This window comes from Salvia hispanica, chromosome 6, assembly GCF_029641045.1.
Source record: "Salvia hispanica isolate PSC_SH4W2 chromosome 6, Shi_PSC_v1, whole genome shotgun sequence".
Classification (NCBI taxonomy): Eukaryota; Viridiplantae; Streptophyta; class Magnoliopsida; order Lamiales; family Lamiaceae; genus Salvia; species Salvia hispanica.
Window position 1 is genome coordinate 27857051 of NC_142697.1, and position 22073 is coordinate 27879123.

At 32.4% G+C, this 22073-nt stretch overlaps 2 protein-coding genes across 2 annotated transcripts; both read right to left on the reverse strand.

Annotated features, from left to right (window-relative positions):
- Positions 1 to 6213: 6213 nt before the first annotated feature.
- Positions 6214 to 10778, reverse strand: LOC125205044 (proline-rich receptor-like protein kinase PERK15). Its single transcript, XM_048103843.2, has 8 exons — positions 10261 to 10778; positions 9017 to 9538; positions 8700 to 8789; positions 8541 to 8611; positions 7646 to 7722; positions 7325 to 7472; positions 6797 to 6958; positions 6214 to 6670 (listed from the first exon to the last, which is right to left on the reverse strand). Exons 1-8 carry the CDS (start codon positions 10601 to 10603, stop codon positions 6395 to 6397), a joined length of 1689 nt encoding a protein of 562 aa, XP_047959800.1. The 5' UTR covers positions 10604 to 10778; the 3' UTR covers positions 6214 to 6394.
- A 1940-nt stretch (positions 10779 to 12718) lies between these two features.
- On the reverse strand, positions 12719 to 14795 carry LOC125205045 (uncharacterized). Its single transcript, XM_048103844.2, has 4 exons — positions 14327 to 14795; positions 14082 to 14253; positions 13291 to 13385; positions 12719 to 13222 (listed from the first exon to the last, which is right to left on the reverse strand). Exons 1-4 carry the CDS (start codon positions 14369 to 14371, stop codon positions 12719 to 12721), a joined length of 816 nt encoding a protein of 271 aa, XP_047959801.1. The 5' UTR covers positions 14372 to 14795.
- Positions 14796 to 22073: the final 7278 nt, after the last annotated feature.

The window sequence follows — 22073 nt, forward strand, 5'->3', positions numbered from 1 at the left end:
TTTTAAATACGGAGTTGCAACGCTCTCAGCTAATAAGAGTGCGACTGTCCGAGTAAGAGTTTTGGGTTTTGGCTGACTTTTTCTATCTTGAAATTAAAATTTTAATATAAGTAATTTTTATTTTTTATTCTCTTTATTCTCCTTAAAATTAATTTTTAAAAGATTTTATGATTTTAATTATGCCATTTTTTTTATTTGTTAGGAATTTATTTTAATTGTGTAGCTGCAGTTTATGTGAAATGGAGTACCAATAAAGTGTAAGATAATGTTGTTTGTCGTGAGTGTTTAAACAACCCAACTATTCATATTAAACGAAAAGTTACTTTCCGTGTAATTAAAATCGAATATTAGTCTACCAACGGGTTGTAGTGCAGTTGGCAGCGCGGAGCTGTGGTGACCTTGAGGTTACGGGTTCAAACTCCACCACCCACTGGGAGACTTTCGGCCTTAGTCTGCAAACCGGTCGAGCAGGATTAGTCGGATTCCGCCGAAGGCGGGGGTTCGGTACACCTATGGTAAACCAAAAAATAAAATAAAATCAAATATTAGTCTATAACTTAATTATTGAATGAAGTTACTTTCCGTGTAATTATAATCGGTATCATTAGTGTCCTTTTGATTTAAATTGATTAGTATAAAAGATTATGAAGCTCGTATTATTATCGAACATTCGAACGTATGAAGTAAAACCCAATAGTACTGCTTAGTACAATTATAATTATAGTTATTATTATTATTATTGTTATTGTTGTTGTTGTTGTTGTTACTTATTAGTACTATTTATTATTTTTATTTATTTTTATTTATATTATTATTATTATTATTATTATTATTATTATTATTATTATTATTATTATTATTATTATTATTATTATTCTTCGGAGGTAATGACTGTTAAGGAGAATTTGCAATTCGATTAGCTATATTAGTATTATCTAGGAACGTGACTTTGTTACATAATGTTTCTATTAAATAGGGTTTAATCAATAATTTTACTTGTTTAGTTTTTAGATGTCTGTGACATTGTATGTTTTACTCTCTAATTATTTTAAGCTAAAAAATAGATAAATAATAATCTACAGTATCATTCTATAACCTACTATGATTTGGGTAGGCCTATCACTTATATATCTACTTTTTTTAGTGGATTATGTTTGATTGATAGAGCACTCAACTTTCAACCAAATAATTCAATAAATTTAATAGTCCAGTTGAGAAATAATTCCAAAACATTTAAATGTCATTTGACCCACAAGGCTATAATAGGGCACATGTTTTCGTCCCAATTTAATTGCATCTATTCTTCTATTTCAGCTCCATTACACGCAACGCGTACCACTGCAGTACTGCTATCTTCTCTCACAAAGTTTCTATTCGTCTAGTCATTTTCATTTTTTAAAAAAAAGTGTATATTGTTCTAAAGTATTATTTATTTGATAAATGTATCATGACAAATTGATAATGCTAACCATATGTATGAATATTTTTTGGGTAATAGAAAGGGGCAAAAGCCGATTATAAAACAACTGACGAATAAATAAAACAACTGACGAATAAATGAAACACCTAAACTATTATGCAGTAATTAAAAAATTAATATTTTATCTATTTATGATAAGTTTCTTTCTCTAATGAATTCAATCTAGTTAATTTTTCGCTAAAAATATATCAACCATTTTTCTTTATATTTCACTTGCTTTATTAGTTTTGTATTAAAATTTTTATCAATAGTACTACTCCATTTGTCTGCTTAGAAGTCTGGTTTTTCTATTTTGGCATGTCCATCAATAATAGTCTAAATTTATTTTTACTATAAATGGTAAATAGGTCTCACATTCAGCTAACTATTTCACACATTTATAAAAGTAGAAGTATATAAAAAAGTGAGAATCATAATTCACTATCTTTTTCTATTTATGTTTCTTTATATTTTTATAAATTTGTACCGAAGGAGACTTCTATTTGCTTATGAATATATGGAGTAATCAATAACAAATAAACCTAGTGTGTCCCTACTGCCCCCCAACTAACATATTATATGTAACGAGTCTGTTCAATTATATACTCCCTCCGTCCTCGATTAAGAGTCATACTTTGACCGGGCACGAGTTTTAAGAAATGTAAAGAAAAGTTGGTTGAAAAAGTCAGTGGAATGTGAGATCCATTTTTTTATATTGGTTTTATATAAATTATGAGTGAATTGAGTTAGTGGAATGTGAGACCTACATACTATTTATGGTAAAAATAAAGTGTAACTCTTAATTGGGGACAGATTAAAATGGAAAATTGTGACTTTTAATCGGAGACGGAGCGAGTAATGTGATAATAACACCAAAGCTAGTACTAGTACTAATTTGGCCTTTGTAAGTTTGACACGTGTACTTAATATATTCTAATCCATATAAGTTGAGTTCGACAATTAAATCGGAACACTATTCACTTGAATAATCAATTTAACTAATCTTCAATCCAAACAAAATCAATTATTGTAGGAGTATATTGTATGCAGTGTCAATATCAGCTGTCTACCTTTTAAAATGTGCTAATCCATAAAAGAAATAAACCAAATTGCTGACTTATATAATTAAATAGAGTCTTCATTTGCAATATAATATCTCGATTTGACTTAGATGCAAGCTTTAAGAAATAAGAAAAAAAAGAAAAAAATTTAATTAAATATAGATCCTACTTTTACATGCCGCATCCGAATGCCAATAAAGTTCTTATTTTATAATTTGATTAGTCTGCCAATAAGTTATAAGTACGTTTTATATTTCATTAATTTATTTCACTTATAATTTATCATTAATTTGTTCAATTGACATTCATCATATTTATAAAATTCATGCTTAAAAATGTTAAATACCTATTACTAGACCATTGGAATATTAGTTTAATAATGAATTTAAATTAAAGTGTGTAGAGTATTAAAATAGTTTAATGTAATTACGTCGACATTAACGTAAACTGCATGATACATGGTTTATGTTTGCCCTCTCCTATACGCTATAGCCACGTCAACATTTCCCAAATTGCCCCTCTTCTTTGACATAATTCCGTCCAATCGCTATCCGTCCACGTAAGCGTGCGGGCTCCACCAACTAAAGCCATAACTCTCTTCAATTCGACACCTGCCTCCGCATCCCAAAGTGCCAAGGCCTCTATTCGCGACAAGACGTCGGAGGATTCATCCACCGTCGGTCTTGAAACTGCGTGATCTCGAAAATTCCAGCAAATAATATCATGATACGGATTTATTTTCGTAATATCTAGACAATAACTTCGAGAGTTTCAAGTTTTTCAATCTTTGAGGATAGTTTTTCTTGTAACACACCCTCCAAAATTGTTATTCAATATAGTGGGAATTTTTTTCATTGGTGAGAAATAATAAACTTAGGATAAAATTCGTGATATTATTTGTCAATTTTAAAATTCATGAGAAAAATCCAACTTTTTAAAAGTTTCATAACTTTTGATGCTTAGTAATTCCTAACTTTCAGTGTAATAAAAATACTACTGATATATTAAACAGTGATATGCGTATATGAATAATATTTTTGTGTTGATATTATTTAAATATTAATATAATTGATATACTCATATTATTGTATTGATATTTTTAATACGCTGAATTTATAGTAACTAAGGTTATTATATTAAATTAGTTATCATCTTAATACAATCCTGAAAGATAGACTTATTAGTATTCCATCCGTGCACATAACGATATATATTTTAATAAGAAATTGTTATATTAAGAGAGATGAGAGATTAGAAAAAAAATGGAAAAGAGAGAAATTTCCATTTTCAAAATAAAATTACGGAGTCCTACTATTTTTTTAGATATTCTAAAATGGCAAATGAGACCATATTTATTTTGTGGAAAGGTGAAATACTTATTATACTCCATCGGTATGCAGCGATAGTTCCATATAAAAACAACAAAATAGAGAACAGTACTGAAAACGACATAGTGTATCTCTTTCATGTTCGTAATAATAAGCTCCGCCTAATTTTATTTGATTAATTCTTGAAAATAAACAAAACAAAAACAATAATATTGAATTATTTTTCTTCTTTTGTTGGAAACTCGCCTAACTTATTTCCAGTATGGAGTAATATAGTTCCAACCCGAAAGTCAAGATAAAAACAAATTTGGAATAATATTTTATCTATTCTTATCATAATATTATGAAAGAAAAATTAAAAAATGGTACTCACTTCTTTAATAAAATGGTCTCTACCTACAAAATAGTAGTAATAAATTAAAATGGTCGCTATGCTTTGGTATTTGTGGTTGTCCTAGTAGTACTTAGTACTATAAGATAGGTGAGCAATATTTTGCAGAAAATATAAATTTATGTGTTTGTTTGTTTCAAAATATTTTAAAACAAATATAAATGGTCAAATTTCAAAGTTTGATTTGTGTCCTACCTTTGCCGACGAAAAATCTGTTAATAAATCAGCCTTTTTATTACTATTCCCTTCTTTTGGCTCTAAAATAATTATACAAAATTAAAATTTCCTCATTTTTAATGGAGTACATAAGTTTTCTTTAATCTTTATTCTCGACTATCTCATTTATTATTACTCCATCCGTCCCACATTTGGAGTCACTTATTGTTATGGCTCGGATTTTAAGAAAGAGTTGAAGTGTGTAATAAATGAAATGAGATGATGAAGTGTATAATAAATAAAGTGAGATGATACAATGTGTAATAAATGAAGTGAGATGATGGAGTGTGTAATAAATAAAGTGTACAATGTGTAATAAATGAAGTGAGATGTTGAAGTTGGTTGAAGGTGGGTCCCTTTTGACTTTTACTTTTTGTTTTGATTTATTTAATGTAGATAATGTCATTTTTATGTAATTTTGATGAAGAATAGGGTAAAATTGTATTGTCAAATATGGAAAATTCTAAAAATGACTCTTAAACTGAGATGGACTTTTATGGCAAAAAATGACTCTTAATCTGGGACGGAGGAGGAAGTACTTAATTAAATTAAGTAATATAGGAGTATAAAATAGTGGATGTCTTTTCAATTCAATGCTATTTAATGGAAGTTTCTCACACTGATTGAGATAAGGAGTTTTCTGATAAAGATAATGAAGGGTAATTTGGTTGTCTATTCGAATTGTCATATCGGAATGGAAGATAATAAAGTCTTTTTTTATTGGTGTCTCCATATTATATTGATGTGATTAATTATTGTACTAGTACTACAAATCATCATAACTTATGTACGACTCTAACTTAGATTAGTGATTGAAAATAACGTGAGTCCAATTTTTTCTCCCATCAAATATGGGTATTAATTTATGTTTAAAAAGTTCTTTTAATTTGGGGACAATATAATTTTCAATCCTTTTATGGTAAGGAAAATAGCTTTTTGTTTTGTACTATTTGTAATTTTATTATTTTTGGTTCTGTAAAAAAAATAATTATGTTATACTCAAAATGTTAATTATTAATTTGAATTTTGTGAATATTTTAATTAAAATAAGATTAAGAAATTGGAAAAATAATACTCCCTTTTTCCCATAAAAAATGAGACTAATGGGAGATATCACAAGTTTTAATGTGAAATTGTTAAAATAAGGGAGAATATAAAAAATTGATTGAAATAATGTAGTGGATGGTGAGATAAACAATAAAGTAAAAAAGGAGAAAAAATTCTATAAATATATATGAATTATTTATATGAGACGATGAAATTGAAATTTAGCTTATTTCCATGGATAAGGAGTACATTAGATGCTTTAAGTGACACATGAATAGTCGATGGAATTTGACATTGTGTAAAATCAAAATATGTCCTTTTAATTATTGTGTCACACAAACTCATAAAGATAAAACGTTTTTTTGTCTCAATTTCGTACAAATCCGTCCAAACTCATGGACCCAATCCACCAACTTAAATCTTTCATTTATTCAATCTTTATTGCTGTAAGTTTGTTAACACCAAAAAAAGTAAAATAATAAGTTTAAGAATCCAATGCAATTATGAATCCAATTATTTATGAAAATGGGGAAAGCATTTTTTTTCGTGTGTAATTTTTGTTTATAGATGATACCATATACTCCAATAACGTTTTCTTTAAATAAATATTTCGAAAATACTTCTTGCAAATTTATAATCATGATTAAATTTTATTAATCTCAATTAGAATTTAATTAGTATACAAGAAAGAACATAAGCACAGGCCATGAGTTGATTAACAGAATGCTAGTTATAAATAGCACCAGCATAGTGAGAATATATGCTGCAGACACAAATATCCAACTAACCTACAAATAATTCACATCAGAAATAATTTACACAGCTTTTTCTCCTGTATTCTCAAGTAACATCTTCAGCAAAAAATAAAAAATAAACAAAAATAAAATGCAGACTATGTCACTTGTATGTTTCTTAGAACTTCGCTGCTTGAGCCGGAGGGCCGGAGGCCAAACTCACTAGTCGGGCCGCTGTACTCACTTACAGTGTGTTCCGCACTTTCTAGTGCCATCTTCCTGAACTTTATCAGATCCTCTTTGTACTGTGTGGTGTCGTATAAGGAGTCGTAGTCTGAGCTATCGTGAGAATCATTGTTTAAAATGTTCTGCCTTGATTGAATGGGCTCGGTCAGGTCGTCTAGAGGCAGCTTTCCTTCCAAAGCCAGTATTATCTGCATCAAGATTCGAGAGTGCAAAGTTTTAAAGTTGGGACCACCTTCGTTGAAGTCGACATTTTAAATGCAGAGTAGGGACTAGGAGCTTGTTGGGTTGTTCTAGGCAAGCATATATAGACGTACCTGACTCATCTTTGGCCTGCGTCGAGCCAAATGACGAACACAGACAGAAGCACAAGCAACCATCCGAGCCATCTCTACAGAGTCATAATCTTTCTGCAACCTCGGATCAGCCACGCAATCAAAGTTGTTATTTTCCAGAGCTTGCGAAAGCAAAGGCCTTGCCTGTATTGATTTAAACAAGTTATACGTCTGAAGCACGTGCAGAGCCACCTAACTAAAAGGAGGGGATGATGAGCAGAAAGCATGGACACAAGCAAGAAAATAATGGTAGTCGGAAAGCATGGATTGATTATTGCAGAAATCCTATTAACTCATGGCTAGCTTTCTTCAACGAGCTTTTATAAAGTTGAAATTTCCAGGAATTAATTGTCAACAAGCTTTTATCTTATATGTGTGTCTCTTAAAATTGACATGTATACTCAAGCATATAGCTTGTTACAAAGCTCAACATAACTCCACTAGAATTAACGCAAATACACGTGGATCCTCATTCAGTAAGTACAAGGACAAGATCGAAGAAATGCTCACCCAATCAATGATGTTGTCATCAAGGTAGTTCTGTGATCTATCGATTGGCCTGCGACCAGTAATCAGCTCCAAAAGGACAACGCCAAATGAAAAGACATCTGACTTCTCTGTCAGCTTTCCAGTAAGAGCATATTCCGGAGCTAAATAACTGCAAATAATGAGGTATACATCAATGAAATATATTGTGTCGTCAAATAAGATTATACAAAATGACTTGTGATATTTTGAGATGAAAGCTTTAGTCTATATTTCCTTTCAAAGTTTAGCAGTTTAGGCGTCACAACCATGAGTGAGAAGTAGAAAGAGTCTCTAGAAGCTTACCCAAAAGTTCCCATTACCCGAGTGGAGACGTGAGTATCAGTATCTGAATAGAACCTAGCCAGGCCGAAATCTGCTACCTGGATTTCAATGATGACTTCAATTAAAATAAAATTTTGAATTTCACTTAAAAAAGAGGATTTACGTACAAATATTAGCAGCAGACCAGCAATCATCTTTCTTTCAGAGAACAGGGTCAAATAGGTGAATTATTAAAAATTGAGAAATAAGCAATTAGAAGAAAAAAAATGACTGCAAGATTCTTTACTACTTTTCTGTCTAACCGATTATCGTAGACAACATATTCTCCTATGGTTTAGGAAGAAATTATTGAATATAATTAATCAACTGTATGAACAAAGCTCTTTCTAACTAAAGCTATCCTCTTTCCTCCTTTTCATGCTCTCCATGATCTTGACATGCTCTTTTTAATCAAACTATAACAGTAACACCTATGACACAGTGACTAGATGTCTTTTTTACATCCATATGGAGTACTTACTACTAATGCACCTAACCATTTCCTGCTTTTTAATATCTGAGACTTATAATAGTCTCCATCAATCCAAGAAGACCGTTTCCCCCTAACATTGGAGCCTTTGTATCTCCAATCGCAGTCAAATATTAGATGTACGAATTCAAGTATTTTGGGTTTCTGTTTTGGCCACGATTCGAGCGCAATGTTTGACTTTCTGCTCTCTGATGGAGTATAGATTCCAGGGACTAATTATCTTTCCATTCTGTTCACTTTTTCTGTTTTTTTCTCTCCATTACTGCCCACCATAGAGAATATTCTATAGGAATACCGAGTCAAAATATGGTCAAGATCAAGTACTCAGAAAAAGTACAGTTGCAAGGCCAAATGGCCAATAATAACTCCTAGAACATATAAACTCACCTTCGCCTCAAAATTTTCATCAAGAAGAATGTTAGATGACTTGATATCACGGTGTATGATCTTAGGATGACCTGTTAATATCATCAACATTAATGTGATTAAGTCCTTTATGAAATAGAGTAGAGATAATGTTCATAAGTAGGAGCAGGTAAGACATACAGTCCTCGTGCAAATATGCCAATCCTTTTGCCGAGCCCAGGGCAACTTTCATCCTAGTAGCCCAGTTTATAGGATGTTTGCACACCTTCCCTGCATCATACACATCTCAGATTATACAGTAATAAAAAAATGAGATGGAGCATGACAATTACATCAACACTTTTAGCCCCTAAGGTTGGGAAACAGAGTTAAATGTTGCAAGTGAAAAAGACTGCTGATGAAAATTTAAAGTAGTAGTATCAAGTATTTAGGCAAAAGTAAAGCTGTGTATATGGCAAACCTACTGCAAAAATAGTCAAGTGAAATCCATCACATACCATGTAAGTGGAACTCCAGAGTTTGATTAGCGACATATTCATACACAAGCAATCTTCGAGCCCCTGAAATGCAGTGCCCAAGTAGTGATACTAGATGGCTGTGATGAACACGACTTATAATCTCAACCTCTGCCTGAAATTCACGCTCCCCTTGACCACTCCCCATCTTTAGCTGCTTGATTGCAACGTCTCTGCCATCATGAAGCACTCCCTTATGAACATATCCAAAACCACCTTGACCAAGGAGGTTGGAGTCAGAAAAATTATCTGTTGCAAGTGCAAGTTCTTCATAAGTGAAGGTAGTTTTTGTGGAATCCAAACACGTAGGAAGGGTTGTTTGTGGAATATCCTCTATGGAGTTCAGGCTGCTACTAAAAAAGGGTGGAGTAGTGGATACATCTATAGATTGGTGAGAATTTGATGAAACAACCCGTGGGGGAGTAGGCTTTGGAAGTTCAAAGACGTTGAGGTTAGATGGTGGAGTAGGCGGCATGTTGTACGGTGGACCACGATAAGGATCATCTGTAAAAGCAGAGAAGACAATCTCATAAGGTATGCTTGGAAAAAAATACAAACAGAGACATGGTCATAGCGACAAAAAGGGTGTCGAACAGTCAATAAAAAATCATGTTACTCTCAAAAAACCTCTTAAGATTGCTGCGATCCTTAATGCTTGTAGTATGAATAATCTTTAACATAAGCAACACAACCCATAATTAAGAAAATTTCTTTTCCATCACCAAATTCCATCCTTAGACCACATGTTCTTCAAACTCGATGACGGTTCCAATCAGCAAGAATTTCTAAGTGAAGAGCCAAGGGTAGCAAGATTCACTATGTAGCAATCATTATGTCATTAACGTTGAAGATAAATTCATCCACTGAAGAATGTCGACATCCAGTTGGGGCTATTCACACACAGAAAACGCCAGACGATTAAAAAAAATCACTTTGGCTTGGATTACATGAAAATTCCAGCACCAGAATCTAAAATAATAATTTTAAACCTAATCTCATCAGCAAAAGAATAATCATGAAACTAATTTATTCTAAAATCCCCAAATCATATGTCAATTTGCAGACAACTGTAGTCTCTTTTGTCTTCACTAAGTCAACCAACCAACAAAGAGTCTCCATCTCCCCAACGACTTCGCCATTACTAAAATTATTCCACACCACACCATACGCAAGAGCAAGCAATAAAAAATCAATAAAATGCTTAAAGTAAAAAAAAATTCATCAACCTTTGGGATTGAGCCCCTGCTTCTGCGAACGACCATAACCAAATCCTTCCTCTCCAAAACGCTTCCTCCTCCTCCTCCTGTACCAAATCACAAAAATACCAACACAAACCAGCACGATCGATCCGCCAATCCCTATCCCCACTCCCAGCGCCACCAGCGTCGCGCGGTTGTTTGACGCTGCCGTAGGCGGCGTAATCGCCGGCGGAGGCGCAATCGTCGCCGGCGGAGTGATATTCCCCGAAGGCGGCGGTGGAAGTAGCAGCTCCGCCGGGGTAGGAGGACCTGGCGGAGGCGGCGACGACGTCGGAGCCTCAATTGCCACCGGCGGCGGCGGCGTAGACATCACCGGAGCTGTATCGCTTCGGATTTTCCTTTCCTAGAGAGAGATAGAGAGAGAGAAAAGGATTCCTGAGACTGCAGAAGCTGCTTTAACACATGGTGAAGATGGAAAGCGACGCAAAACGGCGTCGTGTGGGCTCCTGCTGCGCAGCGGTGGGAGTGGAGGTGAGAGGGATGAGGTGACGTCGTTTAATGCCTTAATTTCGATTTTTGGAAATAATTCGGAAATCTTTCTTTTTCTATGCACGTAATTAATAAGGGACGTCGATTTCTCTACATTCTTAGTTGGATTATTATTCCAACGTTACGCATAAATTATTAGTATTCCAATTTTGGTCTTCTTTCCAATTATAATCACTTTGCAAATATCAAATAAAATCTCTTTCGTAAGATACACCTATGTTCCCTTAAATATAGGTCTACTGTAATGAGACAGGATTTCAATATCATTTGTTCATATGTTATGATTAGAGAAATAATATTAGTATAATAATAAAATGGGGGACTAGGAGAGTCAGGAGACGGGTGAATGCAACTGAGGTGGTGATATCAGGACGCGCACATAGAAGGGTCATTTACTATGTTTTTTGTTCGTTAATTATTCATTGTCAGCAACGATCGTCGCACTGTCTCTATCTTCTAGTATAGGCGACGACATTGTTCACGATATTAGATTTTACAAATTTCTTTTCTTAATCTAAAATTTAAAATCTTATAGTAGTAAAAGTTTGGAGTATGTATGGTCTAGTGTTTGGTTCATGAGCCTACAAGCTATGAATTCCAAAATTTGGGTACTAAAATAAAATTTTGAATTATGCAATCTTGGTCATGGGTCGTATGTCACGTAATACACAATCAAAATTAATGAATGCAAACTACTCTATTATTGATCACAAGTATATATGTAGCACCATATTGTTTGGGATTAATTACAAAGCAAAATCCAATTTCAGCATTGTTGTGAATTGAACCTAATTCTTAAAACGTACATTGATATTTCAAGACTTCGATAACAAAATCGTCCCTCTTATTCTCTTACACAAATATGGAAAATTAGACATTTATTTGAGGTTTAAATTGTCTTCACATACTATCAATTTTATAGTCACCGGCGTCTCGCTTTGAGGTTAAAAATAATTAGTGATAGGAGTAGTTACTAGTTAGTTAATAATTTATATAATGAACACATATAGACTTTAAAAGCCTCAATAAATTATGAGAAATGATGTTGAATAAATATTTAAATCGGTCTTTGTATTCAGATTAATCATTGATGTACAGTTATACTCCGTATGAGAGTTCAATGAGACCACACTTCCATTTAGAACAAGATTCATGGTATTCTTTTCATCTTGAATTATTAATTATCTTTCATTTATGTCATCTTGAATTATAATTATCTTTCATTTATGTATAATGTATATGCATCAATTCTATGTTTTATTATTCTTTTAATGCGTATTAATTAACTCTTTTGTCACGTTGATTACTTTAAACGTAAATCAATTTTTTATGATATCAGAAAAACGATCTTCCTAGATTAATAACATGTGTAATTTTGACCATTATAATAACTTTTGGTTTGTTAGACAAGATAATAGTAACATGCTTAGGATATGTCAAAAAGAAGTTTGTTTATAATTAAAATCAGTCATAGGGGTGAAGACCAGATGTATAATTATGAGATATGATGTAATACAAGCATCCTGAAGATAGACCAAGATATCGAAAAATAGTCAAACAAGAGAGTAGTTACTAGAATAGTCCGAAGTTATTTGTCAATAAAAAAAGTTAGGAGTAAAGATGACAACCAAATGATCCCTAGAGCGTAACACTAAGATTTTTTATGCTTAAATTCTTGTAGTATGCCACATCAACTAGAACCCATGTAATTAACTGTAAGGTATTCTTTAATTATGTAATTAGTTATATCATCATATGACATGATGCACATGAACCTGAAGAAATAGTTGTGACAAACTGCATTAGCAAATCAAGAACTGGCATTAACTAATGCCGAAATAATTAATAACTACTGACTATGAACTGGAGTACTATATGGCAACATAAACTATTATCAATTTCTTCATAATCATAAATTTCCCTATTTTCTGTAAAATCACAAATTTAACAAATGCTTGAAGATTTCTGCCCCATTCTGTATACCCATTTCTAGGTTCTTCAGTGAGATGGTATTCTCACCAGGCCTAGCCACTTTCTTTGCCTCAATTAGCATCTGATCCAGCAAATGTGCATTCAGCAAGCTTCGTAGATTGTGAGGCGTAAGCTCAGCAATCATCCGAGCAATACTGTCCGTGCTGCAAGAACTGTCCAGCTCAAAACCACATAACATATCGCTCTCCCCTTTAATGCTCGCCTTCTTCTCAAGAATCATGGCAAGATCTTCGCAAGTCAGGTCGTCGAACTGTAGCCTTGTTGAGAGCCTTCTGTACAAATTGAGGTTGCACTTCATGTATTGGTTCAAGGCCCTGTGATTCCCGGCTAACACGATTAATGACTTTCCCTTGTCTATCGCAGCTATGAGCTCCTCCATTGTATCCGAACTAATGGGATCTTCCTCGTCTATCTTCACAAGCAGCAAGCCGCCATTTGCATCTCTCATCTGGTCATGTCAACAACACTTTGTTGTGTGGTGTGATTCTAAGAAATTCTGTATTATGCTAAACAAACCTTTTGATGTCCTCGCATTTCAGTCACAGTGTATGAAGACAAAACTCCGGCCAAATAAAATAGTTTACCAATTATTCGAGCTACTGTGGACTTGCCTGTTATGAAGGTTGCAGATAGCAATGAACAGCTAGAAACAAACATGAATATATAGAGCATTGTGGATTTTCCACCTATACACACCACACATTTACAAAATTAGCTGCATAGAAGAAAGACTTCATTGTATTCCCACTATTCTTTTTCCAGATAAATTTTCTCGAGCCTTACCTTAACAGGTATATGAAACAGACATGAAACATTGACAAATTCAGTAGGTGTATACAATATACAGAGCATTGTGAAATCTCACATCTCACATATTATAATGAGAGTAATATTTCCAGTTATACACACCACAAGTTTTCAAAATTAGTAGTTACATAGAAGAAAGACTTCATTGTATTCCATTTGCAATGGAGAGCACACACCACTCTTCCTTAACAGCTATGCAACACTGGCTATCTAATTTTTAATGGCAGATAGACAAAATTCAACATCCAATCTAATCAAAGAAAGTAGCTGCCTAAAAGGATATGAAATCTATAGTCATGGATAACATTCACAGCTAAAATAAATGGACTAAATAAAAATAAAATCTCCTTATTCCATCTCAAATCCAAAATTTCCATCAAAGGCGATCATCCACTAATTACCCCCAATTACTGCATAATCACACGCAATTTTTCCCCATTGCACATAACAGCTACGAAAATGCACATAAACCACGATTGATTGCAATTGTGGAGGCGTACCTGTTCCATTTCTGCCGACGAACACCATGTGAAAGGGCTTTGGAGGTACAACCCTAAATCCGTCGGCAGCGTTCTTCTCCGCATCAATTATTTTCTGCAGAATTGATTCCAGCTGCTTTTTGATCTCCCGCAGCCCCACAATACTGGAAATTTCACGCTTCACTTCACCCAACTAATGGCAGAAAAAACACGAATAAATTAACATGCAAAACAAAATTCGGAAGGGAAGATCGAAATCTAGGTACCGTTGGTACGTCTTCGTAAAAAGTTTCACAGTTGCTAACCGACATTCTTCGTCGATATTGGTTTAGATGTGTGATTTCGTTTTTGGATTTTTTTTTAATGCAATCATTTTAGGATTATAGTAATTGATTTTGGAGGGAATTATAGTATCTATTTCCTTAATTATTCTTATTTTTCAATGTAAGTATTTTATAGAATCGAGATTTGGTAATAGACTATACTCAATTTGATATCCACAGCCAGAATATAATTTTTCTTGGCATACAACCCACCTAATATGACATTATCATTATATATACAATTTAATTGGAGATACCAAGACGGAGACGACGATATCCACCGATCTGATTCAGATTGGCGAACGGGAAACCGAAGCCGAAATCTGATTGGAGAAGTCGGCATTGAAGTTTATACATTTGATAGGCTTGTTGTCTAATTCAGATTCAGAATCATCTCAAGAAGACGACGTCCATCCATCTGTAGGTTAACAATTATCAGTTGTGTGTAGTAATTTTCCTACGTTATGAACTGTGCGTTCTATATTTCGTTTACCGTAATTTATGTACATAATGAACTGTTTTTTTATTTAGGATGAACTTTTTATCGTTGCACGTTCTAATTACTTCTTCTGATACTCCCTCCATCCCAAGATAAGTAAAGTTATTTCGTTTGAGCAAGAGATTTAAAGAATTGATATTTAACGAGTTAAAATGAAAAGAAGAAAGTATGAGAGAGAGAAAAGAAAAGAAGCAAAGAGAGAATAAAGCAAGAGAGATAATTTTTTGCTCACTTATAGGGGCATCCCAAAAGGAATATGACATTATGACTCGCTTAGAGCATCCACATCCGTGCTCTTAGCTAAGAGCACGGAAGTGGGCCCGGACCCACTTTTACTCCTTGTCCTTAGCTAAGAGCACAACACCCATATCCGTGCTCTTAGCTAAGGACAAGCTCAAGGGTCCCACCATTCTATTATTTAATTTAAATAAAAATATTTTCACAATATTAAAATGCATTAAAAATACTCGGGTATACAAATTACATAATAATTTAAAATTACATAATTAAAATCCTAAAAATTAAAAATTACATAAGATGAGATTGGTGAGATCCATTTTTGAAATCCATTCTGCGCGCTCCGCTTCCGCAATGAGATCGGTGAAATCCATTTTTGAATTTTTTAGAGAGGGTTTGGGTGAGAGAGGAAGATGTAGATGATTCAGTATGAAAAAGTATGAATGAGAGATAATTTGATGTGAAAAGTGGATGATGAATGTGTGTATTTATATATGATTTTGGGATATAAAAAAAATCACAAAAATCCAAAAAAAACATCCATAAACGGCTCTATTTTTTGGGAATCCAATTTTTTTTTTAATTTTTGGTATTATTTTGAATTATTTATGATTTTTTTTTTTTTAAAAAAAGAAAAAATAGAATTTGCCAACGGCTTAGCTCGTCCTTGCCGCTGGCACGGACGGACGGATAGAGTTTTGAGCACCGTTGCGGATGCTCTTATCTTGGAACGGAGGGAGTATCAGTTAAACATACCAAATTATTGCCTAATTTCATGCTTAAAAAACATATTATTATTATGGAAAATCATATCTTCCAAATCATGAATCAAATTTGAAAAAGAATTATTATTTAATAATCCTTACGTCCCAGTTTAGGAGTTAGAATTAGTTATGGCACGAGTTTTAAGAAATTGATGGAGTGTGTAATAAATGAAGTGAGATAGTGAAGTGTGTAATAAATAAAGTGAATTTGTGGAAAATGAGATGGTTTGACCTTTTGGATTTAAAAGATGTTTCATTTCCTTTTTGATTTTTTTTATGTAGATAATGACATTTAGGTGTAATTTTGATGAATAATGGGGTAAAATTTTATGTCCAAATATGAAAATGTCCAAATGTGACTCTTAAACTGAGACGGACTTTTATGGCAAAATGTGACTCTTATACTGGGACGAAGGGAGTATTTTGTATTTTCTAATTTCATGCTAAAATATCTATATTGTGTCTTATTGTACAATCTTCACCTCAATCGTCCAAAATCCATCAAATCTAAACTAATCATCCATAACTCGACGAACAACAATGTAAAATTCTGTTTACTCTTGAATAATAGCATTTTTTTTTCCATATTTTAGCATTATATGAACTAAACAATGAACTCAATGAACATTAGAAATAAACTTAATGAATGTTAGTAATGGACCAATTATAACTTTTAAATTTTAAGGTATATAATACTGATAGCAACATGGTCAACTATAGGTGTAATTATCATGAACTAAATAAACGTTAGGATGAACTATACTATATTTAATAAATAATGAATAAAAAATTAATACATACTGAAACATAATAGTAACAATATTTTCTAAAATAAAAATAATGATCAATGTATATCATTCTAATGAATCAAATACACATTTTTGATGAATCGTTTTCAAAAGTTCCCAAGTGGTTCGTTCGATTTGATTGTTGACAGCACCGCCGGTGGTTGATTCAATACATGTATCTTGTTAGTGGGAACTGATTTGTCTACATAAAGAACAGTTACAGTGTCAGTGATGAAACAAATATACAAAATATTACTTAATGTAAGACAAAGTAATGCAATTTTTCCTTACCATTTGTTCCCTCGTTCATTGGTTCCCTAAATGAGCTAAATTCGAAAGAAAGTAATAAATATTATAAAGTATTAACTTCATATTATAGTGTTATAACTTCATCATATGATGTTGTAACTTCATCCAAAGAAATGAAGCAAATATGTACAAATCACTTCACCTATAATACTTAACGTCATCTGGTATTGTAACTAATTCATCTTATAATGTTATAACTTCAACCGATACTTGGAACACTTAAGATGATCAAACCAAATTTGAAAGAAAACGTTACATCTTATAATATAACAATTTCATCTTATAGTTTTATTATTTCATCTTATAATAACTTCAGATTCTCATTTGAATCTTCCCAAAAAAATAATCAAATTTTGAAATGAACCAAATTTGAATCAAATCACTTTCATTATTTGTAAGTCTATATAATTTGTTTGTAAAATAAATATATACATAGAGGATAAGGAATATTTAATAAATGGTTATTGTCCTTAAATATGGCTGACATATAATTTGATGAAAAAGTAGAAGTTGTAGTTGGATTTAGGGTTGGGTCGATACGGTATATTGTACCGAAAACTTTGTATAGTTATCGTATTGAAAATATCAATATGAAAGAATTTCATATCGTTACCGTATCTAAAGTTTTGGTATACCGAAATTTCGGTATGGATAATATCTATACTGTTACCGTATCGAAATTTCGGTATATCGTACCAAACTTCGGTATACCGTTCTGAACGGTATATCAAAATTAAGTGGATATCTATTTATGATTTTAAGTTTTCCAATAAATATTTTTTGAATATATAAATAAATTAAATAAATATCTATTTATGATTTAAATGTTTAATTATAAAAAAAAATATTATTATAATAATCAGTATAAACTGTATGTATCGATAATTCAATACGTATTAATTTTCGATATATTTACCCAACCTAGTTGGATTCATGTAGAGTGTGTGCTCATAGTGAATGTGGATAATAGAGTAGGCCGGGTGGAGGGGGAGATGCGGTGGAGGGAAGGGAGAAGGGTTGTGCGCAATGGAACCGAGTGTTTGTCTAACAATATGGACACATAACTATCTCCTTTCGAAAATTTAATATAGTAATATTAATCACGATGTTCACAAAGATATTGCAGGTAGTCTAAATGTCATGGAATGGAATGAAACAAATAAAAGACATGTAACCAAGAGTTACCACCAAGTTTGATTTATTTTCATACTAGCACTCTGATCAGATTGAGTTTATCTTATGGCAGTTGAGACGGACTCGCCTTCATCGGCATGATGAGCACGGAGATGCGAAAGCTTGAACATAGCCAGCGAAAATTCATTAAGAAAGCTATGAGCATCTTCTGCAAATGCTGAGACTAGGGATGTCAATGTAGTCCGCAACCTGTGGGCCGGCCCGAATAGCCCGCCAAATTTATAGGGTTAGGGCTGAAAATTTTTAGCCCGATAAAATTACAGCCCGATTAGCCCGCACCCGATTAACCCGCAGTCCATTAGGGCCAGACCCGAAAATCCGATGGGCTGACCCAAAATTCCGACAAAATTTCTATCGTTCTATTTGTTTGACTCTAATTCGACACTTCATTGGTTATTTTATAATATAAGTAGATTACTTAAAAAAAATAACTTTCAATTTTATATATTAAACTAGTATAACTCACGTGCTATGCATAGACTAAGATATTTCCAAAACAATTAAGTATAAATTAATCAACTATCGATGAAATAGATCCACTCACATCTTCCATAAAATACAAATCCAATTAACCATTAATATCATAATAATTAAAAAAATATTAGAATCAATCAATTAAAACTAAAAACATCTCAACATAATACATTTTATTCTCATGCAAATAAATACACATAGGCATGTAAAAAAAATAAGAAACTGATCAATTATGATTTTAATGTATAATCACATATGCAATTAAAAAAAAATAGAATTATAAGTTCTATGGGTTAATACATTTAAAGTTTATTCACTATCTCTAAAAGATCTGAAAACTTTTCATATCTCAACTTTATGAAATGAGTATTCGATTTATAATCTAATATCTACACTCAAAAAGATTGATAATAACATTTTTGTTATTGCTCTGAAATTCTAATTTTATATATGTATAAATAGATTAATTTAATTCTTTATGTAAAAATAATACTATTAATTAATTATTACCAGCAACCTGATCGTTCATTAATAAATGTGAATTAAATGTAAACTATCAGTTATCATTCTATATATACATTTTATTATAAGAAAAATAAGCTAACAAAAAAAACTTATTTACCTACCAACTACATTCATTTCTTCCATTTCTCTTCTCAAACAAAAAAAAACATACTACCACCGCCACCCTAAAATACCATGGTTGCCCGCTTGACTTCCTTTGACACGCGTTGTCTTCAATCTATGAGTTTCTTTTCATGATGGGATATTAGATATGGAGCTCAATTCTTCAGCAAGTTAACATGTTTAAACATAGAAAATGCTAACTTATTATTTTCAAAAACATACCTTTTCGCAAAGATTAATTACAAATGAAAACAAAATAAATGAAATGAAAAAAATGTATAAAACGAATGTGGACTCAATGCTAAGATGGTAGAGTAATACAATTATATAAATGAAAGATAATAGATAAATTATTGGAATTATGATATCCAAAGAATCATAAAATTAAACCACTATTAAACAACCATTAAGCTAATAATGGTTAAAAAAAAATGGAAAGCCAAAAGGTAAAACATTAAAATTAGAAATAAGAATATATTTATTATATGATGTTATAAAAATAATATTATAAACTATTGTGAAACATTATATACCTTCAAACTTTCTATGGATTGACTAACTTCTCGGACCTTATTGATGATATGAAATCTGATTGTCAAATCTTTTTTTGAGGGATTGATTACACGAAGCGTATAATTCAAAATCTGCTCAACCTAATTATAGTCATTCACTGGTGGTTATAAGCTACATTTAAACCAATACAACTTATAAATTATAAGGAGTAAACTTCTGATCTCCTCTATGTAATAGGAGTAAAAAATAACAATTGAATCATAACATTATACACTCCATTAAAAAATGAAAAAGTAAGCATATTTCTGAGCTCAAATTTACTTGAACAACATAGATATAACTCATGAAAAAGGAACCGACATTATTGCTGTATATCATTTCCCATTTCAATTTACATAACCTAAAAGCAAAAGGACACTGGAAAGAGATAAATACTAAAGCCAAATAAAATAAAAGGAAACGAACCTCAAAGTGCTCTTCCAATATTAGGAACCATGAGGTGTGGAGTAGTGTGACATCCCAATCCTTATAAAGTCTGAGCAGCAAAATGATTGGATTTTTTCACTAATCTGAAGAGTAAAAAGAGATCAAACCTTGAATCATTGTCACCAAGGCCATGCAGCCAGATTATAGTAGCCTGGTGTTTCCCTTTAGGCTTAACAACATAAGTCCTCCCAAACTCAACATTCCTTCTAGTTGTTCTACTCCCTGATAATCACAACAAACACTTCAAATTCGAGTCGAAATGAAAAAAAATCAGCATACAAAAACAGAGAACCACACACATATTTCTCAGAAAATGAGAATGACAAAAATCGTGATAGCATTATTATTTCTGTTAAAAATCTTTTCACTTCCCAATTTTTATTAAAATATCACAAATGCTAAGTTTAACTAAAAGAACGTGCAATATCTTACCTAATATTAATACTATAATTAATTAGGTTATTGAATATTCTCAAAATTATGGTAATGGAATGGGAGTTACAAAAGAGGTGGAGAGGCCATGATCGAGCCATATTTTTTTTTCCCAAATATTCCCAAAATTATGGTAATGGAATGGGAGTTACAAAAGAGATGGAGAGGCCATGACCGAGCCATATTTTTTTTTCATTAATATTACAAAATTTTCATAATGGCAATCTTGTAAATATTCCCAAAGCTCCTCTTTTATATATTGTATAGATATATAAATTATATATTAAATTTTTATTAACATAATAATGGATAAATAAATTAGAAACTTCAAATTCACTAAAAAATATATTAAAATTTCTAAAACATGCTTTAAAATTTCTTGATGTTTATGTTTTATTTTGCATAAATCTCAAATATTAGTATTTGATCATGTTTATGTTTGAGTTCAAGCATATATCTCAAATTTATCATAATTAAATATTTTACATTTTTATAAATATAACTAATTTTCACCATTATTTATTGGATTGATTGAATGTTAATTTTATCTGTAGCAACCCGATTAACCCGCTGGGCTAGCCTGAAACCCGAGCTTCAGGGTTAGGGTTGAACTTTTATAACCCGAAAAAATCACAACCTGATTAACCCGCACCCAATCGACAAGCAACTCGAATAGGGTTGGCCCGAAACCCGATGGGCTAGCCTGATTGACATCCCTAGCTGAGACCCAAGACCTCGTAGCGTTTGTAGTTGTGAGCTGCTGGTCCACAAAGAGTAATCCTTTATCGTCCATCAGACTGTTGTAGTACGTCTTGCCAAAACCGTTTGGAGCTCCTTCATTTTTCATTGCTCACTCCTCTGAAGCATAATTACATTCTGATGTGGAAAATATATCATATTTGGAGATAAACCGATCTTTGACGGAAGCGCAACTAAAATATCCAATGTTGACCAAAATCAGAATTTCAAAAGAAATCACATAATGTTTATTATGATTTACTATTCCTAACAAAGTAACAACATACATGCACCAACAAGAGGGAAAACATGTTGGAAGAAGATTCTGCAATTTCAGAAGATTGGAAGGAATTATGGAAAATATCACTCAAAATCAATCACGAGATATTACGAAGATTGAAAACATACTTCGGGAAAATTTACACTCAAAAGAATAAAAGGGATGAATAAAAAATTTTAAAATAAAAAATTCGCGATGGCTTCTTCTCGGCCCGCAATAGGCGCCGAGAGAGCGCCATCCCACAACCTTCCGCGCGCAATAGGCGCTATCGATGGAGTGCGAGATGACTCCTATTGTGGATGCTCTTAGTAGTGTAGTGTAATTGAATAAGTCGTAAATAAAATGATAT